Source organism: Chrysemys picta, chromosome 1 (assembly GCF_011386835.1).
Source record: "Chrysemys picta bellii isolate R12L10 chromosome 1, ASM1138683v2, whole genome shotgun sequence".
In the NCBI taxonomy this organism is placed as follows: domain Eukaryota; kingdom Metazoa; phylum Chordata; order Testudines; family Emydidae; genus Chrysemys; species Chrysemys picta.
In genome coordinates this window covers 114457368-114485365 of record NC_088791.1, presented here as the reverse complement: position 1 = coordinate 114485365, position 27998 = coordinate 114457368, and the positions used below count along the sequence as shown (strand labels likewise).

Genomic DNA, 27998 nt, shown 5'->3' with positions numbered 1-27998 from the left:
CCATATGAGAACAGTAACTTATTTCTGTTCTAAGTTTATCCAGAAACTAAAGCTTGTTGACAGGTGTGAATAGTTGATAGAGAACTACTTAGAAATTAAGGCTCTATGGTATATAGGGGAAGCATCCCAGGCTTCTAAGTGTCTACACACGAATGCCAGTGGTTGCCACTACTGAGAACCAAGGCTACATATAGCATGACTAATCGCAGGCACAGATTTCTACTATGGAACTGGAAATCACCTCTTAGAAAGAACAGGTTAGACCTTCGTTCAAATGCAGTGACATTTTATTTTGAAGACAGGGATATTAAATGCAAACAAATAGTATCGGAGCGGATAAGTGATCTACATTATAGCAGTCACACCATCTCCAGACATTAGTGGAGATCTTCGGACAGTGCTTATAGTAATAGCCATTGGTGTCTTTCCTGCAGAAGGAGGCTAGTACACATTAAGTCAGAAGGAAGACAATGACTTTGCCTTCTTCCTTAGAAGTGAAGTTTCATGTTTCTAGGTCACAGGTCCTCCTTAGCCTTGGATGCTGTGAGGACTTCAGCTTCTTCAGCCTCATTTTCTTGGTTTTGTGGTTCAATGGAATCTGCAGACACCTCACCTGATGGGGTGAAGGGTCCCACAACCCAAGACAGAGGAGTATTTGCCATCATGTATGCCATCAGCTCATCGACATATTCCTGGGCCTTGGTCACCATCTCCTGGCTCTGGGTTAGGAGGCTGCTGGAGAGATCCTGGAAGGAATGGGCAGTGGAGAAGGAAGCATGAAGCTCTTCCATGTTGGAATACACCTGTTGCACCTTATCCTGAAAGTTGGTGGGGAGACCTTGAATGCTGGATACTAGCATCTGGCAGGCATCCTGCAGCTGCTGGATAATGCTGCGGGACATAGCCAAAGTCTCAGACTCCATCTGTTGGAGAAACAGACGTTTAATCCTAATGTTCAAAACACAATAAGGATCATCAAACTTGCTGCTGCCACCACCACCTCAGGTGATGTCGCAAGGTGGCAAGTTATGCTGCAAGGTACTAATGGCAGTCATCAAGGAGGTCTGATGGAAAGACCATTGGCACCAACAAGGTCGGCAATGGGTGTGCCATGCACTCTTTCAGGAGAAATAAAGAAACCAAATTGCTCCTTCCCTATGAGAAGCAACTTGTGACAATGGAGGCTAACACCAGAGGCAATAAGCCATGTAAGCTATGTCAAAACAGAGCTAAGCCAAGTTAGTTAACAGGGGTGTCACTGGTTGCAAACCCATAATCTACAATCTGTTTGCAGGCTGTGCTGAGGGTTTTCAAAAAGGGAAAAGAAAATAAAATCTAAAGAGACTACACTTCTTGGGCAGACCTTGCTGGTGTGATATCACTTTAGGGATGTCTAAGCAAGGAAGCCACCTATTTATTAGGCTCAGGGGACAACTTTTTGTAATAAAACTAAAATCACCTGAATTTATCAGCTACTTACCCAACGATAAGCCACCCTGCAAGGCTCAGAATAATGGCTAACCTCTCAGACCAGAGCTGTCCCCTCCCCGTAAATGTACATACCTCTGGTTTTGCCAGATCTTTGATCTCACTGCCTTTTGTCTGCTTTCTATTCCAGCTCACCCATATGTGATGGAACTTCTCCTGGACTTCTTGAAGAGAAACACCTTGCTTAAGGTATTCAATCTAGAAGTGGATTAAGTATATTGAGACATTTGCACATCAGTTATTCTAGTTCCATGGTCTATGACATGCCTTCACCCCACAGAGTGGTATGCCCAATGCATCAGGGTCTAGTTACATAACCATGAATGAGGTCTCAGCCTCATTCTACCACATTCTATCCAGGTAGAATTGGAGGTGTTCCCTGCCCTGAAGAGCATCAGTTTTAAGAGATAGTGGGGTTCCTACCAGTCCCATGGTTTGATGAAGCTGGGAAAGAGCCTCTCTGATGCTTTGACTGGTATGTCTCATCTTGTTTAGGGAATAGCGGTAGGCACGTTGGCGAAGTTTGGTCGACAGGGAACCTAAACGCACGAAGTAGCTCCGACGCTCTTGTGGTTGTGCTGAAGACACTTCAGCCCCTTCCACAGATTCAGCAAGTTCAGCTAGAGGGAAGAAAGCTCAGGTTGTTCACCCTCTCAGATTGAGAGATTGGTAAAGGAGTACAATTCATACTGATCTGCTAAATCTTAAGCTCCCTTGTAACAAGCATTTGGCTTAGCACCTATCAAGTACCACAGAGGTAACTTCAGCCTCAAAACAAAGGCCACACAGCACTACTAAGATTTTTTTTTTGAATACTTTGATAAAAAGATACTGACTTCTAATGAATAGTCATGCCCATCATTCCTTCTAGTACCACCCTGTCCCCACTTGTTGCTCAAATCATTTTATGCCCACCAGCTAAAAGCGGAGACTGAGGGTTAAGATATGAAAAGGCTGTAGGATGAGCCTGCATTTGGTGACATAAAACTGAGAAGCCTAGAGAGAAGTTCGGCCCAAAGGGAGGATTACCCTAAACTTTTAAAGATAATAGACCTGTCATTCATGTGTTCTGACCTAGTTCCTCATCTGTCATGGGAAGATAGTGATCCAAGAGCTCTTCAGATTTCTCCAGCACTGCTTCCATTCCACTTATGGCCAGTTGGCCCATTCTTGATTCCACAACTGTGCTCATGCTGTCAGTTACCACTGATTTGGTGGTCTTCATACTGTCCTGCACAGCCTCTTTGGTCATATCTACCATTCTGATCATGGTCTCCTTGACATCTGTCAGTCTGGAAGATGCCAACTCCTGTGCTTCAGCTGTAACCTAGAGAAGAGTGATCAAGCAAGATATTGTCCAGTAATTCAGGGTGATAATACCCCATTGACCCAGAGATTGAGGTTGGGGGAAGGGGATTACCACCTGCTCTGCCCCATAGGTCATAAATCTTCAGGGGGAAGAACTGCATCTTGCTGTTAAGCACCAGACCAGAGTTATGTTTAACCACTAGCTCCTGCCTCTTGACCACTTTTAGGATGGAGTGTTCCTCTGCTGGAGGAAGCCTCTCATTATTGGCACCCCTTTCATAAACACGTAGCATTGTCATTTTGTCTAAGGAGAGGGTGGTGAAAGTTACCTCATCAGCAGTCTGTTGAGGGATTGGTAGATTATCCTCCACTTTGTCAGGTACTTCAGAAGCACACTCAGGTGCTGTTGTCACTAGAGAAAAACCAGAGTTTAGTTTCTTAATTGGTCAATGTTGCTACTGCCATATGTACAGAACCTGGCTCACAACTGTAATGAGAGCTCCAGTTCTCCAACATGTTCAGGCAGCAATAGTTCTGGGTTGTAGGTGCTGCACACAGGGCCGGCTCTAGCTTTTTTGCTGCCCCACGGAGGGCGGGGGGTGGGGGGGAGAAGAGAGAAAAGCAGCTGCAGGGAGCGCATCGAGGGTGGTCAAGGCAGCTTGCAGGGGGCAAGCACCCGCCCACTCCCTCAGCCCATGGGCAGCCCTCTGGCCTGGGGGTGCCTCTCCTGGCCAGGCAGAGGGAGCCCCTGGGGGCTGCAGAAGGTGCTGGCTCAGCCGCTCCTTTAAAGGTGGCTCGGCCAGGCTCAGAGCAGTGCAGGAGGCAGAGGCGGCGAGTGGCGCATCCCGGGAGTGGCGGGCATTGCTAGTTCATGCCCCTGCAGGGCTGGGCTGGCTGCCCCAAAATTGGCCAGAATCCTGCCCCTTACAATGTGCCATCCCAGGCACGTTGTTTCTCATCTGGTGCCTGGAACTGGCCCTGGCTGCACATTTACACTTACAGTGATTCGAAACCTTCAGGGGAAGGTTATTTCCCCCTTCCTTCCCCATGCAAGGTGGTTCCCTCCCCCTCCCCCAAGTTATGAACTTTCTTTGGTAAAAATTTTCCATGAAAAATAGTGTCCCTTCAATAGTTCATAGTTCCAGGTTTCCTCCCATGCATCTTAATTCAGTTACCCAATCAAGATAGTTATGACTGGCATCTGAATACTTTCTCCTCCTATCTATACTTACAGCAGAATTGTCTCTTGCCCAAGCATTCTAGGCATTACTTTCCAGGCTCCCTCTCCAAGAGGAAGGTTTTTATGTTCTGAATAAAGTGCAATGATCTCACTCCATAGTCTTACAGCTCTGAAGCTTTTTGATCAAATGTTTAACATCCCTCTGGAAGGCACCAAGAAGTTTTCGCAATGTCTTGGCTGCGATAAGTCCAACTAACTGTTCTCATGAAGGAAGCAAGTTAGGGAGTGGCTATTGCTGGTGAGCTATTGCCGGATGTGAAGACAAGTTTAACAGTTGTAATCAGTTTGCAGTGTTGTTGTAGCCATATTGGTCCAGAGATTAGACAAGGTGGGTGAGGTAATCTTTTGTTGGACCAACTTCTGGTGGTGACAGACTAGATTCTGAGCCTCTCTACTTGCAGAATGAGGAGATCTCCTCATTCTGCAATTCGGTACCTTTCAAAGGGTGTTGCTCCTTAAATGGAAAGAGCTTACCACCGATCTCACTTCCTGGCTACAGTCAAGGAGGGTGCAGGTTCAGCAATAGCAATTAGTGTAAACAAAGCCCTTTGTTAGCCTCTAGCAGATGTTAGTTTACATGCATGGGCTACTGTATTATTCCTATATAGTCACACCACCCTCACTGACAGCTTCTCCTCCAGTACTGAAGGCATACTGATCTTCATGGACCTGAGTTTTAGAGATGGAAGCTTCCTGACAGGGTGTCAAGATCCTACTGTTGAGAAATCGTACCATACTAACAGAAAGGTCTGCATATATGCTTTACTCACCCTCAGGTTCAAGTTTAGTTACAACCGGCTGTGCACTGCTAACTGCAACACTGGTTATGGACGTCACTCCCTTCTCTGCCATGTCACAGATGGACCTCACATAGGGATGGCTCTCCTTGGTGGAAGCGTAGGCAGTGGCAGCCAGATCACAGGCAGAGTTGACTAAAGGTAGGCTGGCCACCCTCCTCAAGACATTCTAGTGAGGCAAGGGACAGAACAGTGAGTCAGGAAGGCAATGTTCTATACTGGAGCTGAACCATTACTTTTTCCAAGTGGTTATACCCTTGGATGTGTTAGGCCCTAATCAAAGGATTGTTTAATGGTCAAAAATCTGAAGAGCTAAGAGGCCCAACAGCTGCTTCTGAAGTTAGAGTACTGGATCACAAGGTTAACTAAAGCAAGAAGCATTTTTAAATATTATAAACTAAGCTATTTTGCAGCATCTGGAAGAGCAACTGCACAAATCTCTAGACATTGAGGTGTGCATATGTGAAGCCTGCTACCAGATCACAGCCAGCCATCTTTTGTATTCACATGTTGAACCAGCAATGCTTAAGAGGGAGCACCTACCTGTTGCTCTTCTTCTCCATGCTCTGGGGATGCCATAGTTGTCTCTTTTCCATTAGAGGCCATGGTATAATCAGATATACCTGAAAAAGGCAAGAAGACAGGACTCAAGTTACAAGTTAAGTTTCTTAAGGAAAAGTTACAGGACCCTAAAGACAAGAGTGGTGTTCTACTCCAAAGAGGGACTAGAAGAAATGGCAGGGCCCTCATCAAATTAACAAGGAACAAATATTTAGAGGAATAGTGAGCTAAACACATGGTCACTGCCTTTTTTTTTTTTTTTTTTTTTTGGAAGCCAGTGATATTGCAGTTCTACTACATCTAAGGAGAAAGTAAGTAGGAGGATTCCTTCTCATGGCACAGAGTGGTTGAAAACCTTCCATTTTTTTGGAGACTACATTAAAGGCAGTAGGTATCATTACTACTAAAGGCCATTTAATAGTTCTAACTACAGGGAAGGAAAGTTAAGAATGTGATCCTGTCTCACCAGCTAAGAGGCTTAAGGCCAGTGAGCATTAAGTTCCCCAGACTCAGCTTCCCAACCCCTGTCCTACCCACAGCTTCTTAATACAGACATTTACACATCCAAACATTTCTTAGTAGCATAACTGCAAAGCCCTGACCAAGAAATTGTATAAACAATAAAAAAAAAAAAAAGACTAAAAGCCTTACCAACAAGTCCTACTCCTTCAAGAGCCAGCCCCAAACCAACCCCCTGACCTTTCTTAGTACTCCAGACACTGCTTTACTGCACTTATCCCCGGGTGAGATTTTATACACCCCTGGTGGTGTAATTGTGAGGGGAGGGAGTGAAATACTCAGGACTGACAGTTCAGGGAATCAGTGAAAAGAAGGCTTTGCTAACCAATAGGAGAATGCAAATCCTTTGAGGACTGCAAAGATTGGGAGTGAGTTATTCCCCAAACGTGATTCCAATTAACCCCACTGGGTCTTTGCTGTCATCCAGCTGAACTCACTTGGAGTCCACAGCCTGGCTAGAAACAGTTGCTAGTTAGGATGGGTAACATTTTCAAAAACACCTGTGTGACTTAAAAAATCATGAATTGTCATTGCCCTTTCCAATGGGAAATGGAAGAGAAATGTTTTTTTTTTAAAAAAGGTAGAGAAAAGGGTAAAAAATTGAAACAGAACTTTTCATTTTGTTATGAAAAATCTAAAAACAAAAAACAAAAAAACCCAAACAAATAAAAAATCAGCCAAATATAGACCATCTCTGGTGGTAAGATTGCAGATAGCAATGTGCCTGCTTCACCTGCATGTTGGCCATAGTTTCAAAGTAAAAACTGGCACACTGGAACAAGGAGTGGCATATTAAAGACAGGTAGTTTTTTCCAGTGACTACCATACTAGCCTAGGATTTGAGCTGGGTTCAATTTTAGGCTCTACCACAGACTTCCTGTGTGACCTTGTTCAAGTCACTTAGCCTCTCTGTGCCTCAGTTTCCCCTTTGTACAGTGGGGATAATATGGCTTCCATGCTTCATAGAAGTTTTGTGAGGTGCTCAGATACTCTGGCAATCAGGGCTATATAAATACCTTAGATAGATAGTGAAGCATTTTGTTGGGGAACAAGAGTTAGGTAGGGTAACTGAAAGAACTTGCCCTTCTCCACCTTCATCCCCCTTTCAGAAAAAAGGAAAAGTGTGCCACTTTCTCTTTCAGGGAAGGGTGGGAGAAAATTGTGTTTATTCTTCTGTCACCGCCTTCATTGTTCTCCCTCAGAGTTTGAATTGGAATTGGATTGAATTGGAAAAAAAGTGGTGGTACTGTCCCAAGTCCTGCCCACAATCCAAGCTCTGCCTATATGAGATGCTACTTTAGCAGATTGTGCAGGTGTACAAAACATGAGCACACATGCTCTGCTGGGTTCCCCTTGGGGCTTGAGTCCCTCTCTGTTCAGCTACACCACTGAATATGACCAGATTAAGATGGAAGCACAATAACCACATGCCTGGAACCCAGTCATGTGATTATGTCAATCTCAGCTGTTGTTTAAAAATAAATGTTTCTGCTCCACATGGCTGCAAAGAAAAGCTTGACATTATCCTCTGAATAGAACTGAGACAGTGATCATAGACTACCAGGATTAGAAAGGACCTCAGGAGGTCATCTAGTCCAACCCCCTGCTCAAAGCAGGACCCATTCCCAAACACATTTTTGCCCTAGATTCCTAAATGACCCCCTCAAGGATTAAACTCGAAATCCTGGGTTTAGCAGGCCAATGCTCAAAACACTGAGCTATCCCCCCCCCCCATAGTGATGCCTGCTTGTGTCTGCCCCCAACCTCCTGCAGAGGGAGAAGCAGCATCCATACCAAGGGAGGTAACTCTTTACCCCCCACTTGGCCCTTGATGTTCTTGGTGTGTGCCCACCCACCTTCCCAGGACTTTGACAGGTAAATGCCTAGCTGGGCTCTGTGGGATTGGTGGCATCTGGACTTTTAGCCCCAACGGTCAGATGTTGGCCATGGGAGTGTAAATAGTTTCCTAATGACATCCACTCTCACCATGAAAATGAGATGCCACCCCAGGTAGATTATGCAGATCTGCAATCCACCCTATCTTTTCTTGCTTACTTTGATCAGCAGTGAAATAGTGAAAAATCTAGACATGTATATCACCATCACTTGTGTTGCCTGCCCAGAACTGGGCCCCGAGATGGCAAACAGGGGTTCGTTGCCCGCTGTGCTTGGCACCAATAAAGACACCGAGGGGAGAAAGAAGAACAGGAGTACTTGTGGCACCTTAGAGACTAACAAATTTATTAGAGCATAAGCTTTCGTGGACTACAGCCCACTTCTTCGGATGCATATAGAATGGAACATATATTGAGGAGATATATATACACACATACAGAGAGCATAAACAGGTGGGAGTTGTCTTACCAACTCTGAGAGGCCAATTAATTAAGAGAAAAAAAACTTTTGAAGTGAAACTGAGGGGAGAAAGCAAGCCAAGTTTATTTCAGAGCTCTGAAATGGCACTAGGAGACCAGCATGTCTCAAATCAAGTGCAGCACATACAAATAAAATTTTCCCTTTTATATTCCAAGCAGTTTCTGTGTAAGCCTGTGTTCTGTTACTCCCTCTTACCCCTCCCACCCCTCCCTTCTGTAGCAGTTACAATTAGAAAAGTTCCCATTCGTCTGCTTATCTCTTGGCCTTGCAAGGCCTGTTTACAGCAGCTGCCTGCTAGAAAAGCTGACCCTTACATTTCTGCTTTAGCATGTAAGCAGTTAGCATAGAAGTAGGTGAGAGTTCACAAGATGGAGTCACTGTGGCTCAGGTAGGCCCAGAGCAGAAGAGCTTCATCGGCTCTTTTGGCCTTCCACTCTCCCGAGTTACCTGGTAGCTATGCCTAGTGACACCAACACTTGGCATCGGAGTTACCCCACTTTGATGAATGGGGCAGTTCACATCTCTCTGAGCTCCTGTGTCAGGCTCTCTACAGAGGCAGTCAGATGCCTGTGCATCCGCTTTTACTCTTTTCATGTTTTCAAGGTTTTTTCCATAATCTGTTGTCATATTACATTGATAGTTTAGCTCCATTAGCACTTGAAGACCAGCCACTCCAGATAATGCAAGAAACACAAAAATGTAAGTCTGGACGGGACCTCTGATGCACCCTGACTGTTTTGGGGTTCTCCCAGAATGTGGCTGCTTTATCCTATAACTCGCAAGGCACAACGTTTTCCAAGTAACTGAATTTGGAAGTATTTTACTGTTCATTCTAAACATATGAAGCTGCATTTCTCAAATGTGCTTTCTGGCTGCATTTTGTAATGCTTAAGGAAAAGGCCTCTCCTCTCCATTGACAGTTTATATGCCTTCAATACAGATAAATATCAAGGAAATTGTAATCATTTGTAAAATGAGCATGATTGCATGAAAATACCATTTCCCATTGGATTCCTTCTTGCTCACTGTACAGTACAGCCTTGTGGCACAAACCACTTCATGGCATTCCTTGTGATATTTTTGAAGAGGTGTCAGGTTCTGGTGCAGTTAGTTGGGGCAGCAAAAAAGTCATGGATAATTCCAGAAGCAACTGAGATTCTTTAATTTTGATACCCTAACCAGTGCTGAATCCATCTTAATTCCCACCCTTGTAGCCTTTTTATGTTAGTGCTATTGTAACCCACACATCTTCTGGGTGTGGTGTTCTGTCCCATCGAGTGGCACCGAGACCACTTAAAGAGAGAGCAATTAATGAGTCTGCTCTACAGCCTTCGCTAAGAGGCAGTTGCTTTTAGCTCATGCGCTAGAGGCTCATGCACTAAGCTCCAGAGGTCCCCAGTTCAATCCTGGTGACTGGGGTTTGTCAGCGTTACACTATCACCTTCCCTTCTAAATGTCTATCCCAAATGGGCAACTAGATTGAGATTCTGACATCCTTCCCCTTAGCTGCCACCTTTCCCACTTGACATTGTCATGCAACATTAAAATATTTGCGTGCGGACTAGGACTGAGCAAATAATGAATTTTTCATTTCAGGGACTGCACAAAAAATAAAGTTAAAAACAATCAGATCAAATCAAAACGGATTTTATTTTTCAGTTTTTCCTCATCTGAATGGAATAAATGAACAAATGTGTTTCAAGCCAAACAAAACAATTCATTTGACCCTAAATCATGTTTTTTTTTTCTGTTTTTCATTTCATGGAGGTTTTGGGTGCTTTTTACCCTCTCCCTTTTTTTAAATCTAACTAAATTTTGAAAAGAAACACCATTTCAAAATGAAAAAAAAAAGTATTTCATTTCCAAATGGTCAAAATGAAACTATTTGAAATGAAAAGTCAAAACATTTCATTTTCAAATGACCAAAACAAACTGTTTTGACTTTTCAAATTTCTTCTGTGTTCTGAAAAATGCATTTTTGGACAAATTTATGATTAAAAATATTTTATCCAGCTCTAATGAGGATTCTTCATCCTGTGTCAAACTGAGCCTCTGTTACCTGTGCTGAAGAATCCAGGTTCCTTAGCAAACTCATACACTTCTTTAGGTGGACTGGCTAATGGGGTGGGGGATAAAACGCCCCACTGGCTAGGCTGGGTTACACTACCATTCTGATGTGGCAGCATTTCACACCCACTATGCACAGGGGTAAATGACTACACAAGGTGCAAAGCAGTGGAGAAGCAGGCCTGCATTGTGCAAGTGTCCCAGGACATATAGTGAAGGTCTATATATTCTTCTGTCTGGTCTGCCCACTCTCTTCCCACCTGCATTGGGGAAGGCAGTAGCAGCTCCACAGAGCCTGATATCCCATCAGCCACAGAACAGTGATTCCCTACTCAGCCACTCCTCCTGACCTACCTGGCTATGTAGGACAAATCTCAGTGTTGCCCTTAAAAAGCTTTCTATTCACAAGAGGAGACAACTGGAACTCTAACAGAATTTAAACTACAACAGGGCTCAAAAAAGAACAATATAAATTCATGGAAGATAGGTCCATCACTATTAGCCAGGATGGACAGAGACAGTGTCCACCCTAGCCTCTGTTTGCCAGAAGCTGGGAATGGGTGACAGGAGACGGATCACTTGGTGATTACCTGTTCTGTTCATTCCCTCTGGGGCACCCGGCATTTGGCACTGTCGGGAAGACAGGATACTGGTTAGGATGGACCTTTGGTCTGACCCAACATGGCTGTTCTTATGTTCACAAAGATCAAAGCTTTTGTTTGACAAACTTGACACTTCTACAAATAAATTAGCTCCACCGGGAAGTCCTGTCCTGTAACAGCTTCCAAACGTATGCAGTCTAAATAGTGTCACTTGTTATGTGCGCCTTCTTATCCATATTCTGCAGTTTCTGTGGAATCTGCTTATGTTCTACCTCTTAAAGCATTGAAGGGTCCCACAAACCATCAGAGAGGTGTACTGTACACCACATACTCCAGCAGCTCATTCATATGTTCCTCCTCCCTGGTCACTTTCTCCCATATTTGAGAGAGAATTCGTCTAGACAGATCTTGGAAGGAATCAAGAGTGGAGACTGAAGATTAGTTATATTGTGGTCCTGCTCAGAACATCTCTGGGATAAGGAGGAAGGGGAAAGAACTTGGTTCCTACCAGGGAACTAGTTTGAAGCGCCTCCCAGATGCTTTGGCCGGCATCCCTCACCTTGCTCTGGGAATGCTGGAAAGCACATTGCTGGAATTTGGTCATCATGGAGCCCAAACGCACCCAGTAACTGTCGTAACCTTGCTGCTGCTGAGCAGAAGCCATTCCATGCCTTTCTGCAAAAGCTGTAGGTTTAACCGAAAGAAACAAGAGAATAAGGTTATGCTGCCAAGTGAAAGGCAATAATGTCAGAATTGAACACAGCTTCCCCAAATCTTCATTTGAAAGCCTGACTCATAGATTCATAGATTATAAGGCCAGAAAAGCCCACTGTGGTCATCTAGGCTGACCTCCTGTATAACGGAGGAAGCAAGTACCTGGGGCGGCGAACGCTTATGGGCGGCATTCCATCCATTCTTGGGGCGGCAAACCGAGCGGCCTTTTTATTTATTTAGGAGGCTTTTTATTTATTTATTTATTTATTTATTTATTGCTTGGGGTGGCAAAAATGGTAGAGCCGGCCCTGTCCCCACAATAATTCCTAGAGCAGAGCTTTTAGAAAACCTTCGCAGCACATGTTCTACCTGCACCTGAGATACTAACGGGCAGATTTTCAAAAGTATTTAGGAACACAGAAAGGTAAATCGGCACCGGGTGGGATTTTCAAAAAGTTCCTAGGCACATATTCCCATTGATAGAGATAGGCACCTTTCATTTTGAACATCTCACTAGATCCCTATCTGCATCTTTAGGTGCCTCAATACCTTTAAAAGGCTGGCCCTTTTGCAATAGCACTACTATTACCACTGTTTGCCACCAATCTAGTGATGGAATTGTTTTAATGAGAAATGGGCAAACTACTATTGCTGTTATTTGTATTATGGCAGCGCCTGAAGTCCCCAACTGATTCAGGTCTTGTTGTGCTAGGCAGAAGCAGAAGACGGTCTCTTCCCCTAAGAATTTGTAATCTAAACAGACAATGGGTGGAAGAGAAGATTATCCCTATTTTACAAATGGGAAACAGAAGCACAAAGAACTGAAATGACTAGTCTGAGGCCCTACAGGAATTTGTGGCAGAGCTGTGAATTAAACCCAGATCCCGCGTGTGTAATCACTTTTCCTCTAAAATTAGTCGGTGCTTTTCTAGAAAGGTCTGTGGTTCTTAAAGTATCTCCTCCCCATTGACTACCATTTACCCTTTGGTAAGAAACATAACCATTGACCACACACTTATATTTCCCCTGTCTATGAAGCATTAACACCCCCCAAGTGACACCATGTGCTCCAGGATCTTAACACACTCAGCACCAGTCATAGTTTTATGGCTTGGGATCTTGCTCTCCCAGATGTGTGCATTTTACTTAGCAATCTTGGAGTTGCTTTCCCAGTGTAAGGTCAGACCAACGAGACCTGGGAAGGCAGTTCCCATCCTTTCATGTATTTATACCTGCTCCTGTATTTTCCACTCCATGCAGCTGATGAAGTGGGTTCTAGCCCACGAAAGCTTATACCCAAATAAATTTGTTAGTCTCTAAAGTGCCACAAGGACTCCTCTGTTGTTTTTAGTTATGACTGTTTCTAGTCTTAGTCTAGACCGTTTCTAATCTAATGTAACTAACGTTGTTGATTTGGTTGATTAGAATTCCCAAGCATCTAGGCTCAAACTGTGAAACACTCTGTAGGGTTTGCCTTACTAGGGAAAGTTTTGAATTTACTTCAGACTTAGCTACACCATGGTAGCTAAAACCAACATTTTTTTCTTAATATAGGTACAGTAGCTTAGTCTAGTAATTGACCAGCTAATATGTTAGAGATGTTGCCCTGCGTCTGCACTAGGAAAATAGCTGAGTTTAGATCACTTAACTAGTATGCATTAGGTTACATGGCTCCAACCTAAACTCAAACTTTTTCTAGTTATTTTTTTTCTTCTTTCTTCTCTCACAGAAGGTAGGGGGAAGAACTGGTAACTTTTCAGGAAAGAGAGAGGTAGGTGTCTTGGGATAATAGTTAAGGAGTTATTAAAGTAGTTTATGCATACATAAGGAATTCTGCAAGGTTAGTAAATATCTTGTCTAGTCTGCCTTTGCTGGCATGACTGACAGTTAAGAATTCTATACCAGCAAAAGCACCCTGTATAGATGCAGATATACTGGGGAGAAAAGCCCTTTGCAAATATAGCTTATTTCTAGGGCTGTCAGGCGATTAAAAAAATGAATCACGATTAATCGTGTGATTAAAAAACATTTATTGCAATTGTGTTGTTAAACAATAATGGAATACAATTTAAATATTTTTGGTTGTTTTCTACTTTTTCAAATATATTGATTTCAGTTACAACAGAGAATACAAAGTATATAGTACTCACTTTATATTTTTTATTACAAATATTTGCACTGTAAAAAACAAAAATAGTATTTTTCAATTCACCTCATACAAGTACTGAAGTGCAATCTCTTTATCATGACAGTTGAACTTACAAATGTAGACTTATGTACAAAAAATAACTGCATTGAAAATAAAACAATGTAAAACTTTTTCCTACAAGTCTGCTCAGTCCTACTTCAGCCAATCGCTCAGACAAACAAACTTGGATACAATTTGCAGGAGATAATGCTGGCTGCTTCTTGTTTATGTCACCTAAAAGTGAGAGTGGGCATTTGCATGGCACTATTGTAGCTCGTATTGCAAGCTATGTATGTCCCAGATGTGCTAAAAATTCATATGTCCCTTCATCTTCAACCACAGTTTCATAAGACATGCATCCATGCTGATGATGGGTTCTGCTCGATAACTATCCAAAGCAGAGTGGACGGACGCATGTTCATTTTCATCATCCGAGTCAGATGCCACCAGCAGAAGGTTGATTTTCCTTTTTGGTGGTTTGGGTTCTGTAGTTTCTGCATCTGAGTGTTGCTCTAAAGATTTCTGAAAGCATTCTTCACACCTCGTCCCTCTCAGATTTTGGAAGGCACTGCTCATTCCTGAGCCTGGGGTCAAGTGCTGTAGCTATTTTTAGAAATCTCACATTGGTACCTTCTTTGCATTTTGTCAAATCTGCAGTGAAAGTGTTCTTAAAGCAAACGTGCTGGGTCATCATCTGAGACTGCTAGAACATGAAATATATGGCAGAATGTGGGTAAAACAGAGATGAAGATATACAGTTCTCCCCCAAGGAGTTCAGTGACAAATTTAATTACTGCATTATTTTTTAAGAAGCATCATCAGCATGAAAGCATGTCCTCTGGAATGGTGGCCAAAGCATGAAGGGGCATATGAATGTTTAGCATATCCGGAACAAATACCTTGCAACACCAACTACAAAAGTGCCATGCGAACACCTGTTCTCACTTTCAGGTGACATTGTAAATAAGAAGCAGGCAGCAGCATCTCCTGTAAATGTAAACAAACTTGTCTGTCTTACCAATTGGCAGAATAAGAAGTAGGACTGAGTGGACATGTAGGCTCTAAAGTTTTACATTGTTTTGTTTTTGAAAGCAGTTATGTAACTAAAAAAAAAAGTCTACATTTGTAAGTTGCACCTTCCTGCTAAAGAGATTGTACTACAGTACTTAGAGGTGAATTGAAAAATACTATTTTTTATCATTTTTAAAGGGCAAATATTTGTAAGAAAAATATATGTAAAGTGAGCACTGTACACATTGTGTTGTAATAGAAATCAATATATTTGAAAATGTAGAAAAACATCCAAAAATATTTAATTGGTATTCTATTGTTTTAAAAACTGCTTAATTGCACTATTAATCATTAATTTGACTTAATTGTGTGAGTTAACTGCAATTAATTGTCAGCCATACTTATTTCATTTGCTAAAGTCATAAATGATACTGGCAACAAACTTTTGCTGGAATAAGCTGCATCTCCCTTTCTAGTGTAGGCAAGGCATTCATGGTGGCTTTTATAGAACATAGGTATTCCAGAACCACTAGATCAGTTTTCCCTCTGTAGAAAGAGTGGCTTAGAAAAAATGCATCTGGAACGGCTTCTTTCCCATTGACCTTGAGTACATCTACATTGTGCAAACTTTAGCACTTGTGCACATTAGGAAGTTCACAGCTGTAATAGTTGAAGTTGGGGCCTCCATGTGCTACCCTGCTGCAACTGGGCCCTCTTGTGCTAGTTACTGAATAACCAGATTTCAAAATACTGCATGATTACAGTGAATGGTTATCCCCATTTTACAAGTGGTATCATGTGGCCCTTTTACAGAGGCACAAAGCATAGAAATGACTCAAGGGCTGGGAATAACCTAGATAGCCCCAGGCTGCAGCCTAGTAGGGGGCCAACACGTACTGGGGTTGCAGAGGGCAGCCCATGGGTAGGCCAAGGCAGCAGGTCAAAACCCAACCTTGCCTGTGATGAGTGGCCTATATTGCAGTCTGCCCCAGGGAGCGGGAGCTAGTTGGTGACTGGCAGTGGCCTTATTCTGAGGTGAGGTAGGGCTAGTGGGTGGGGGTTCCCCAGGGAGGGGAGACCCAGATCTGTGGGATACTGCCAGGGGGCAGCACCCAGAGCAAGGGGCACCAGGGTCCTGGGAGGGACACGGGGGCCAGTGCAAGGGACAAGGTGGATCACTGGCCTGTAGAGGGTGCTCCAGATGCTGAACGAGCTGATTCCCAGAGTCACTAGCAGGAGGTGCCACAGGGGTGAGTCCGCTCCTCTACAGCTATACATGCAATTTTAGCCCTCATGCACAGTAGGCCCTCTAAATCCACATCATAGGGTGACAAGTATCACAGGGGTAGCAGTGTTTGGTTTTTTGTGGATACAGACTGAGGAAGCTGGTAGCACCTTAAAGACTAAGGGTATGTCTACACTACGAAATTAGGTCGAATTTATAGAAGCTGGTTTTATAGAAATTGGTTGTGTACAGCCGATTGTGTGTGTCCCCACATAAAAGAGCATGAAGTCGGCAGAGTGCATCCACAGTACCGAGGCTAGCGTCGACTTCTGGAGCATTGCACTGTGGGTAGCTATCCCACAGTTCCCGCAGTCTCCGCCGCATCATTGGAATTCTGGGTTGAAATCCCAATGCCTGAATGATGCAAAACAGTGTCGCAGGAGGTTCTGGGTACATGTCGTCAGGCACCTCCCCCTCCGTCAGAGCAATGGCAGACAATCGATTCACGCCTTTTTACCTGGGTTACCTGTGCAGACAACATACCACGCCAAGCATGGAGCCCGCTCAGCTCAGCTCAGCGTCACCATATGGCCTCTGGGTGCTGGCAGACGTGGGACTGCATTGCACACAGCAGCAGCCCCTTGCCTTTTGGTAGAAGATGGTATATTACGACTGATATCTGTCATCGTTGTACTGCAGTGGCTGTCAATCATGGGCACCTGGGCAGTCTTGACGATGATGGCTATCAGTTGTAGTATGCTATTTTCTGCCACGCACCCAGTATTTTCTGCCAAGCACCCAGAAGATGCCGAGGGCTATCAGTCATGCTGCACTGTCGTCTGCCAGCTTAAGATGTAAAAAATAGATTTGTTCTGTATTCATTTGCTTCCCCCTCCCTCCGTGAAATAAACGGCCTGCTAAACCCAGGGTTTTGAGTTCAATCTTTGGGGGGGGGCATTCTGTGTGACAGTTGTTTGTGTTTCTCCCTGATGCACAGCCACCTTTGTTGATTTTAATTCCCTGTACCTGTACGCCATGTCGTCACTCGCCCCTCCCTCCCTCCCTCCGTCCGTCAGATACTAGTTTTGCGCCTTTTTTCAGACCAGACGCCATAGTACTGGGATCATGGAGCCTGCTCAGATCACCGCGGCAATTATGAACACTATGAACACCACGCGCATTGTCCTGGAGTATATGCAGAGCCAGGACATGCCAAAGCAAAACCAGGACCACCCGAGGAGGTGATTGCAGCGCGGCGATGAAAGTGATGAGGAAATTGACATGGATATAGACCTCTCACAAGGCACACGCCCCAGCAATCTGCAAATCATGGTGTTACTGAGGCAGGTTCGTGCCGTGAAACGCCGATTCTGGGCCCAGGAAACAAGCACAGACTGGTGGGACCGCATTGTGCTGCTGGTGTGGGACGATTCCCAGTGGCTGCGAAACTTTTGCCTGCGTAAGGGCACTTTCATGGAACTTTGTGACTTGCTTTCCCCTGCCCTGAAGCACCAGAATACCAGGAGGAGAGCAGCCCTCACAGTTGAGAAGCGAGTGGCGATAGCCCTGTGGAAGCTTGCAACGCCAGACAGCTACTGGTCAGTCGGGAATCAATTTGGAGTGGGCAAATCTAGTGTGGGGGCTGCTGTGATCCAAGTTGCCAGGGCAATCAAAGATCTGGTGATATCAAGGGTAGTGACTCTGGGAAATGTGCAGGCCATAGTGGATGGCTTTGCTGCAATAGGATTCCCAAACTGTGGTGGGGCGATAGACGGAACCCATATCCCTATCTTGGCACCGGAGAACCAGGCACCGAGTACATAAACCACCAGGGGTACTTTTCAATGTTGCTGCAAGCCCTGGTGGATCACAATGGACATTTCACCAACATCAATGTGGGATGGCCAGGAAAGGTACATGATGCTCGCGTCTTCAGGCACTCTGGTCTGTTTCTAAAGCTGGAGGAAGGGACTTTCTTCCCAGACCAGAAAATAACCGTTGGGGATGTTGAAATGCCTATAGTTATCCTTGGGGACCCAGCCTACCCCTTAATGCCATGGCTCATGAAGCCGTACACAGGCAGCCTGGACAGTAGTCAGGACCTGTTCAACTACAGGCTGAGCAAGTGCCGAATGGTGGTAGAATGTGCATTTGGATGTCTAAAAGCGCGCTGGCGCAGCTTACTGACTCGCTCAGACCTCAGCGAAAAGAATATTCCAATTGTTATTGCTGCTTGCTGTGTGCTCCACAATATCTGTGAGAGTAAGGGGGTAGACATTTATGGCAGGGTGGGAGGTTGAGGCACATTGCCTGGCCACTGATTACGCGCAGCCAGACACCAGGGCGGTTAGAAGAGCACAGCAGGGCGCGGTGCGCATCAGAGAAGCTTTGAAAATGAGTTTTGTGACTGTCCAGGCTACGGTGTGAAACTTCTGTTTGTTTCTCCTTGATGAACCCTCCGCCCCACCCAGTTCACTCTACTTCCCTGTAAACCAGCCATCCCACTCTCCCCTCCCCCCTTCGAGCACCGCTTGCAGAGGCAATAAAGTCATTGTTACTTCACCTTCATGCATTCTTTATTAATTCATCACACAACTAGGGGGATAATTGCCAAGGTAGCCCAGGATGGGTGGGGGAGGAGGGAAGGAAAAGGACACACTGCAGTTTAAAACTTTAACTCTTATTGAAGGCCAGCCTTCTGATGCTCAGGCAAATATTTGGGGTGGAGTGACTGGGTGGCTGGAGGCCCCCCCCCCACTGCATTCTTGGGCATCTGGGTGAGGAGGCTATGGAACTTGGGGAGGAGGGCTGTTGGTTACACAGGGGCTGTAGCGGCGGTCTCTGCTCCTGCTGCCTTTCCTGCAGCTCAACCGTATGCTGGAGCATATCAGTTTTATGCTCCAGCAGCTGGAGCATCGACTCTTGGCTTCTGTCACCAAGCTGACGCCACCTATCCTCTTCAGCCCGCCACTTGCTCTGTTCATCCTGTGATTCAGCCCGCCACCTCTCCTCTCGTTCATATTGTGCTTTTTTGCACTCTAACATTGACTGCCTCCACGCATTCTGCTGTGCTCTGTCAGCGTGGGAGGACATCTGGAGCTCCAAGAACATATCATCCCGAGTCCGCCGTTTTCTCCTTCTAATCTTCACTAGCCTCTGTGAAGGAGAAACATTTGCAGCTGGTGGAGGAGAAGGGAGAGGTGGTTGAAAAAGACATTTTAGAGAACAATGGGTACACTCTTTCACGTTAAATTTTGCTGTTCACATTACACAGCACATGTGCTTTCATTACAAGGTCGCATTTTTTCTCTTATATTGAAGGCCTGCCGGTTTGGTGTGAGAGATCACTCACGCAGTGCCAGGCAACAGATTTCGGCTTGCAGGCAGCCATGGTAAGCCACAGTCTTTTGGCTTTAACCTTCTTAACATGTGGGAATGGTTTCAAACAGTAGCGCCCTCATTTCCCATACCAAGCACCCATTGGGTTGGCCATTGAAAATGGGTTTGCAATGTAAAAGGAGGGGCTGCAGTTTCTGGGTTAACATGCAGCACAAACCCAACTAACCCCCCTTCCCTCCCCACCCAATTATCATGGATGATCAGATCACTTCACTCCTACCCCCCACCGCGTGGCTAACAGTGGGGAACATTTCTGTTCAGCCAAGCAGGAATGGGCACCTCTGAATGTCTCCTTAATAAAATCACTCCATTTCAACCAGGTGACCGTGAATGATATCACTCTCCTGAGGATAACAGAGAGAGATAAGGAATGGATGTTGTCTCCATGCCAGCAAACACCGGGACCATACGCTGCCATGCTTTGTTATGCAATGATTCCAGACTACGTGCTACTGGCCTGACGTGGTAAAGTGTCCTACCATGGCGGATGGGGTAAGGCAGCCATCCCCAGAAACCTTTTACAAAGGCTTTGAGAGTATATGAAGGAGAGCTTTCTGGAGATGTCCCTGGAGGATTTCTGCTCCATCCCCATACACGTTAACAGACTTTTCCAGTAGCCGTACTGGCCGCGATTGCCAGGGCAAATTAATCATTAAACACGCTTGCTTTTAAACCATGTGTAATATTTACAAAGGTACACTCACCAGAGGTCCCTTGTGTGCCCTCAGGGTCTGGGAGTACGCCTTGGGTGAGTTTGGGGGTTACTGGTTCCAGGTCCAGGGTGATAAACATATCCTGGCTGTTGGGGAAATGGGTTTCTCTGCGTCCTTGCTGCTGTGAGCTATCTACATTATCTTCATCCTCATACCCTGAACCCTCTTCCCTGTGTGTTTCTCCAGTGATGGAGTCATAGCACACGGTTGGGGTAGTGGTGGCTGCACCCCCTAGTATGGCATGCAGCTCCGCGTGGAAGCGGCCTGTTTGCGGCTCTGCCCCGGACCTTCCATTTGCCTCTCTGGCTTTGTGGTAGGCTTGCCTTAGCTTCTTAATTTTCACACAGCCCTGCTGTGCGTCCCTGTTATGGCCTCTGTCCTTCATGGCCTTGGAGACCTTTTCTAATATTTTGCCATTTTGTTTACTGCTACGGAGTTCAGCTAGCACTGATTCATCTCCCCATATGGTGAGCAGATCCCATATCTCCTGTTTGGTCCATGATGGAGCTCTTTTGCGATCCTGGGACTCCATCATGGTTACCTGTGCTGATGAGCTCTACATGGTCACCTATGCTCTCCATGCTGGGCAAACAGGAAATGAAATTCAAATGTTCGCAGGGCTTTTCCTGTCTACCTGGTCAGTGCATCTGAGTTGAGAGTGCTGTCCAGAGCGGTCACAATGAAGCACTGTGGGATAGCTCCCGGAGGCCAATAACGTCGAATTCTGTCCACACTACCCCAATTCTGACCCACTAAGGCCGATTTTATCGTTAATGCCCTTGTTGGAGGTGGAATAAAGAAACTGATTTAAAGGGCCCCTTAAGTCGAAAGAAAGGGCTTTGTTGTGTGAATGTGTCCAGGCTTAATTTGATTTAACGCTGCTAAAGTCGACCTAAACTCGTAGTGTAGACCAGGCCTATCTGATTTATTGGGCATAAGCTTTCATGGGTTTTAAAAAAAAAAAAAAAAAAAAAACCCCACCACACACCTCACTTCTTCAAAAGAATCTGAAATGGGTTCTTTACCCACAAAAGCTTATGCCCAAATAAATCTGTTAGCCTTTAAAGATGCTACCAGACTCCTCATTCTCAAAGGGTGATTAATTCAGCTTTTTCTACTGCCTCCCATCTACCTGCCAGATGGGCAAGATATCAATCACTGCTATGAAAAATACATAAGCCACATTTTATCATAAAATGATTAAAATAAAGCTTTTGAATTTCAAATGAGGGTGGTACAGTGCCCATAATAGAGGATATGGGTTCTGTTTTTGTGCACCACATATTCTGGAAAAGCAAAAACATTAGGGCCTGTGTGCTAAAAGGTATTTAGGCATTGCTCCACTCAGCATTGCTGGACCTCGGAGATGTAACTTTCCTTTACAACTGATTGACTTGAGGACTTACGCACTAAGTGCTCAAGGCCCTTTTTGAAAATGAGACTTGCATTGCTGTCACATGGGTCTTGCATAGCAGTGTTTAAACACTTTAAAAATTAAAACTGCTCCTCTGAACTATAAAGTTCTTTAATCTAAAACCCAGGCCAAACTTGAGGGTGCTATGATAGGTGGTAAATGACCTATGTCTTAGGTTAGTCACAGCCCTGTTATTCCCAGCAGTCATTTCTAAACCCAGGCCACACTTAAGCTATCATAGCACCCTCATTTACCATAGCCCAGCTGTGGCTACTTTCCCAATCAGCCTAGCTCTTAGAGCTCCAGCCCTCTGCCAGGGCTGTTTTAAGCCCTTCCAGGCAGGAGCAGGGTACCACCCCACTACAATAGCCTTTTACATTTCCCGCTGTGAAGTGTGGATTTATGCAGCCCTTTGTCTGTATCAAGGATTTTCTTGATGTTTGAGATTATATCTACACACTGGCACATTCCCCACCAGAAGAACCAATATTTCATAGGCTGTGACATTTGTGCCCTGGAGCCCTTCTAAGGCCAGCCCTGTTTTATGATATGCACCTGGGATTCCTTTGCCTCATTTTCTCCTGGCTCCTGCCCCAGGACTGAGCAACCCAGGTAGTGTCTAGCCAACCTGGGCTAGACTGGGGGTAGCAATCTTAGACTAACTGCATTGTTTGCTTTTCAGAAGTTGCTACCTGAAATCCCAAGTGCAATTCTACCACAGCCATATGAGAGCAACAACAGTAACTTATTTCTGTTCTACGTTTATCCAGAAACTAAGGCTTGTTGACAGGTGTGAGTAGTTGATCGAGAACTACTTAGAGATTAAGGCTCTATGGTATATAGGGGAAGCATCCCAGGCTTCTAAGTGTCTACACACTAACGGCAGTGGTTGCCACTAGTGAGAAACAAGGCTACATATAGCATGACTAATTCCAGGCACAGATTTCTACTATAGAACTAGAAGTCACCTCTTAGAAAGAACAGGTTGGACCTTCATTCAAATGCAGCGACGTTTTATTTTGAAGACAGGGATATTAAACACAAACAAGTAGTATCGGAGCTGAGATGTGATCTACATTACTAATGTCTGGGGGTGTATGACTGCTATAGAGATCTAGGAACAGTGCTTACTAGTACCAGCCATTGATGTCTTTCCTGCAGAAGGAGGCTAGTACACATGTAGTCAGAAGGAAGACAGAATCAATTTGCCTTCTTCCTTAGAAGTTGAAGCTTCATGTTTCTAGGTCACAGGTCCTCCTTAGCCTTGGATGCTGTGAGGACTTCAGCTTCCTCAGCCTCATTTTCTTGGTTTTGTGGTTCAATGGAATCTGCAGACACCTCGCCTGATGGGGTGAAGGGTCCCACAACCCAAGACAGAGGAGTATTTGCCATCATGTATGCCATCAGCTCATCTACATATTCTTGGGCCTTGGTCACCATCTCCTGGCTCTGGGTTAGGAGGCTGCTGGAGAGATCCTGGAAGGAATGGGCAGTGGAGAAGGAAGCATGAAGCTCTTCCATGTTGTGATACACCTGTTGCACCTTATCCTGAAAGTTGGTGGGGAGACCTTGAATGCTGGATACTAGCATCTGGCAGGCATCCTGCAGCTGCTGGATAATGCTGCGGGACATAGCCAAAGTCTCAGACTCCATCTGTTGGAGAAACAGATGTTTAATCCTAGTGCTCAAAACACAATAAGGATCATCAAACTTGCTGCTGCCACCACCACCTCAGGTGATGTTGCAAGGTGGCAAGTTATGCTGCAAGGTACTAATGGCAGTCATCAAGGAGGTCTGATGGAAAGACCATTGGCTCCTTCCCTATGAGAAGCAACTTGTGACAATGGAGGCTAACACCAGAGGCAATAAGCCATGTAAGCTAGGTCAAAACAGAGCTAAGCAAAGTCAGTTAACAGGGGTGTCACTGGTTGCAAACCCATGACCTACAGTCAGTTCGCAGGCTGTCCCGAGGGTTTAAATTCCCCACCCCCCCTTTTTTAGAGAGACTATGCTTCTTCGGCAGACCTTGCTGGTATGACATCACTTTAGGGATGTCTATTAGGCTCAAAGGGGACAACTTTTTGTAATAAAATTAAGGTCACCTGAATTTATCAGCTACTTATCCTAAGATAAGCCACCCTGCAAGGCTCAGAATAATGGCTAACCTCTCAGACCAGAGCTGTCCCCTCCCCGCAAATGTACATACCTCTGGTTTTGCCAGATCTTTGATCTCACTGCCTTTTGTCTGCTTTCTATTCCAGCTCACCCATATGTGATGGAACTTCTCCTGGACTTCTTGAAGAGAAACACCTTGCTTAAGGTATTCAATCTAGAAGTGGATTAAGTATATTGAGACATTTGCACATCGGTTATTCTAGTTCCACGGTTTATGACATGCCTTCACCCCACAGAGTGGTATGCCCAATGCATCAGGGTCTAGTTACATAACACAACCATGAATGAGGTCTCAGCCTCATTCTACACAGGTAGAATTGGAGGTGTTCCCTGCCCTGAAGGGCATCAGTTTTAAGAGATAGTGGGGTTCCTACCAGTCCCATGGTTTGATGAAGCTGAGAAAGAGCCTCTCTGATGCTCTGACTGGTATGTCTCATCTTGTTTAAGGAATAGCGGTAGGCACGTTGGCGAAGTTTGGTCGACAGGGAACCTAAACGCACAAAGTAGCTCCGACGCTCTTGTGGTTGTGCTGAAGACACTTCAGCCCCTTCCACAGATTCAGCAAGTTCAGCTAGAGGGAAGAAAGCTCAGGTTGTTCACCCTCTCAGATTGAGAGATTGGTAAAGGAGTACAATTCATACTGATCTGCTAAATCTTAAGCTCCCTTGTAACAAGCATTTGGCTTAGCACCTATCAAGTACCACAGAGGTAACTTCAGCCTTAAAACAAAGGCCACACAGCACTACTAAGATTTTTTTTGAATACTTTGATAAAAAGATACTGACTTCTAATGAATAGTCATGCCCATCATTCCTTCTAGTACCACCCTGTCCCCACTTGTTGCTCAAGTCATTTTTACATGCCCACCAACTAAAAGCAGAGACTGAGGGTTAAGATATGAAAAGGCTGTAGGATGAGCCTGCATTTGGTGACATAAAACTGAGAAGCCTAGAGAGAAGTTCGGCCCAAAGGGAGGATTACCCTAAACTTTTAAAGATAATAGACCTGTCATTCATGTGTTCTGACCTAGTTCCTCATCTGTCATGGGAAGATAGTGATCCAAGAGCTCTTCAGATTTCTCCAGCACTGCTTCCATTCCACTTATGGCCAGTTGGCCCATTCTTGATTCCACAACTGTGCTCATGCTGTCAGTTACCACTGATTTGGTGGTCTTCATACTGTCCTGCACAGCCTCTTTGGTCATATCTACCATTCTGATCATGGTCTCCTTGACATCTGTCAGTCTGGAAGATGCCAACTCCTGTGCTTCAGCTGTAACCTAGAGAAGAGTGATCAAGCAAGACAGTGTACAGTAATTCAGGGTGATAATACCCCATTGACCCAGAGATTGAGGTTGGGGGAGGGGGATTACCACCTGCTCTGCCCCATAGGTCATAAATCTTCAGGGGGAAGAACTGCATCTTGCTGCTAAGCACCAGACCAGAGTTATGTTTAACCACTAGCTCCTGCCTCTTGACCACTTTTAGGATGGAGTGTTCCTCTGCTGGAGGAAGCCTCTCATTATTGGCACCCCTTTCATAAACACATAGCATTGTCATTTTGTCTAGGGAGAGGGTGGTGAAAGTTACCTCATCAGCAGTCTGTTGAGGGATTGGTAGATTATCCTCCACTTTGTCAGGTACTTCAGAAGTACACTCAGGTGCTGTTGTCACTAGAGAAAAACCAGAGTTTAATTTCTTAATTGGTCAACGTTGCTACTGCCATATGTACAGAACCTGGCTCACAACTGTAATGAGATCTTCGGTTCTCCAATATGTTCAAGCAGCAATAGTTCTGGGTTGTAGGTGCTGCGCATTTACAATTACACCGATTTAAGACCTTCAGGAGGATTTTATTTCCCCCTTCCTTCCCCATGCAAGGTGGTTCCTTCCCTCTCCCCCAAGTTATGAACTTTCTTTGGTAAACATTTCCAAAAAATAGTGTCCCCTTCAATAGTTCATAGTTCCAGGTTTCCTCCCATGCATCTTAATTCAGTTGCCCAATCAAGATAGTTATGACTGGCATCTGAATACTTTCTCCTCCTATCTATACTGACGGCAGAATTGTCTCTTGCCCAAGCATTCTAGGCATTACTTTCCCAGCTCCCTCTCCAAGTGAGGTTTTTATGTTCTGAATAAAGTGCAATGCTCTCACTCCATAGTCTTACAGCTCTGAAGCTTTTTGATCAAATGTTTAACATCTCTCTGGTAGGCACCAAGAAGTATTCGCAATGTCTTGGCTGCGATAAGTCCAACTAACTGTTCTCATGAAGGAAGCAAGTTTGGGAGTGGCTATTGCTGGTGAGCTATTGCCGGATGTGAAGTGTTGTTGTAGCCATGTTGGTCCAGAGATTAGACAAGGTGGGTGAGGTAATCTTTTGTTGGACCAACTTCTGGTGGTGACAGACTAGATTCTGAGCCTCTCTACTTGCAGAATGAGGAGATCTCAGTTTGCAATTAGGTACCTTTCAAAGGGTGTTGCTCCTTAAACGGAAAGAGCTTAGCACTGATCTCACTTCCTGGCTACAGTCAAGGAGGGTGCAGGTTCAGCAATAGCAATTAGTGTAAACAAAGCCCTTTGTTAGCCTCTAGCAGATGTTGGTTTACATGCATGGGCTATTGTATTATTCCTATATAGTCACATCACCCCCACTGCCAGCTTTTCCTCCAGTACTGAAGGCATACTGATCTTCATGGACCTGAGTTTTAGAGATGGAAGCTTCCTGACAGGGTGTCAAGATCCTACTGTTGAGAAATTGTACCACACAAACAGAAAGGTCTGCATATATGCTTTACTCACCCTCAGGTTCAAGTTTAGTTACAACCGGCTGTTCAGTGATAACTGCAACATTGGTTATGGACGTCACTCCCTTCTCTGCCATGTCACAGATGGACCTCACATAGGGATGGCTCTCCTTGGTGGAAGCGTAGGCAGTGGCAGCCAGATCACAGGCAGAGTTGACTAAAGGTAGGCTGGCCACCCTCCTCAAGACATTCTAGTGAGGCAAGGGACAGAACAGTGAGTCAGGAAGGCAATGTTCTATACTGGAGCTGAACCATTACTTTTTCAAGTGGTTATACCCTTGGATGGGTTAGCCCCCAATCAAAGGATTGTTTAATGGTCAAAAATCTGACGAGCTAAGAGGCCCAACAGCTGCTTCTGAAGTTAGAGTACTGGGTCACAAGGTGAACTAAAGCAAGAAGCATTTTTAAATATTATAAACTAAGCTATTTTGCAGCATCTGGAAGAGCAACTGCACAAATCTCTAGACATTGAGGTGTGCATATGTGAAGCCTGCGACCAGGTAACCAGCTATCTTTTGTATTCACATGTTAATACAGCAATGCTTAAGAGGGAGCCCCTACCTGTTGGTCTTCCTCTCCATGCTCTGGAGATGCCATAGTTGTCTCTTTTCCATTACAAGCCATGGTATAATTAGATATACCTGAAAAGAACAAGACGACAGGCCTGAAGTTACAAGTTAAATTTCTTAAGGAAAAGTTACAGGACCTTAAAGACAAGAGTGGTGTTTTACTCCAAAGAGGGACTAAAAGAAATGTCAGGGCCCTCATCAGATTAACAAAGAACAAATATTTAGAGGAATAGGGAGCTAAACACATGGTCACTACCTTTTTTTTTTTAAATAAAAAAAAAAAAAACCAAAGAAATATTTCAGTTCTACTACAGCTAATGAGAAAGAAAGTAGGAGGATTCCTTCTCATGGCACAGAGTGGTTGAAAACCTTCCATTTTTTTGAGACTACATTAAAGGCATTACTGCTAAAGGCCATTTAATAGTGTTAACTACAGGGGAGGAAAGTTAAGAATGTGATCCTATCTCACCAGCTAAGAGACTTAAGGCCAGTGAACATTAAGTTCCCCAGACTCAGCTTCCCAACCCCTGTCCTACCCACAGCTTCTTAATACAGACATTTACACATCCAAACATTTCTTAGTAGCATAACTCCAAAGCTATGACCAAGGAATTATATAAACAATGAAAAAAAGACTAAAAAGCCTCACCAACAAGTCCCACTCCTTCAAGTGCCAGCCCCAAACCAACCCACTGACCTTTCTCAGTACTCCAAACACTGCTTTACTCCACTCACCCACTGGTCAGATTTTATACACCCCTGCTGGTGTAATTGTGAGGGGAGGGAGTGAAATACTCAGGACTGACAGTTCAGGGAATCAGTGAAAAG

General features: G+C 44.7%; 2 protein-coding genes across 3 annotated transcripts; both read right to left on the bottom strand.

The window, feature by feature from the left end:
- Positions 1 to 22: 22 nt before the first annotated feature.
- Positions 23 to 27905, bottom strand: LOC101948739 (perilipin-3-like). 2 transcript variants are annotated; one of them, XM_065567321.1, is made up of 8 exons: positions 27868 to 27905; positions 5377 to 5456; positions 4807 to 5002; positions 3126 to 3208; positions 2563 to 2815; positions 1912 to 2108; positions 1564 to 1686; positions 23 to 923 (listed from the first exon to the last, which is right to left on the bottom strand). In XM_065567321.1, exons 2-8 carry the CDS (start codon positions 5437 to 5439, stop codon positions 516 to 518), a joined length of 1323 nt encoding a protein of 440 aa, XP_065423393.1. In that variant the 5' UTR covers positions 5440 to 5456; positions 27868 to 27905; the 3' UTR covers positions 23 to 515. The 2 variants fall into 2 exon arrangements, with proteins under 2 accessions (XP_065423393.1, XP_065423388.1); XM_065567316.1 differs by lacking the exon at positions 27868 to 27905 and adding an exon at positions 6046 to 6204 and having other exon boundaries at positions 36 to 923.
- LOC101948457 (perilipin-3-like) lies at positions 21725 to 27946 on the bottom strand. The gene is made up of 8 exons (XM_065567333.1): positions 27820 to 27946; positions 27163 to 27242; positions 26597 to 26792; positions 25387 to 25469; positions 24824 to 25076; positions 24172 to 24368; positions 23829 to 23951; positions 21725 to 23275 (listed from the first exon to the last, which is right to left on the bottom strand). Exons 2-8 carry the CDS (start codon positions 27223 to 27225, stop codon positions 22868 to 22870), a joined length of 1323 nt encoding a protein of 440 aa, XP_065423405.1. The 5' UTR covers positions 27226 to 27242; positions 27820 to 27946; the 3' UTR covers positions 21725 to 22867.
- Positions 27947 to 27998: the final 52 nt, after the last annotated feature.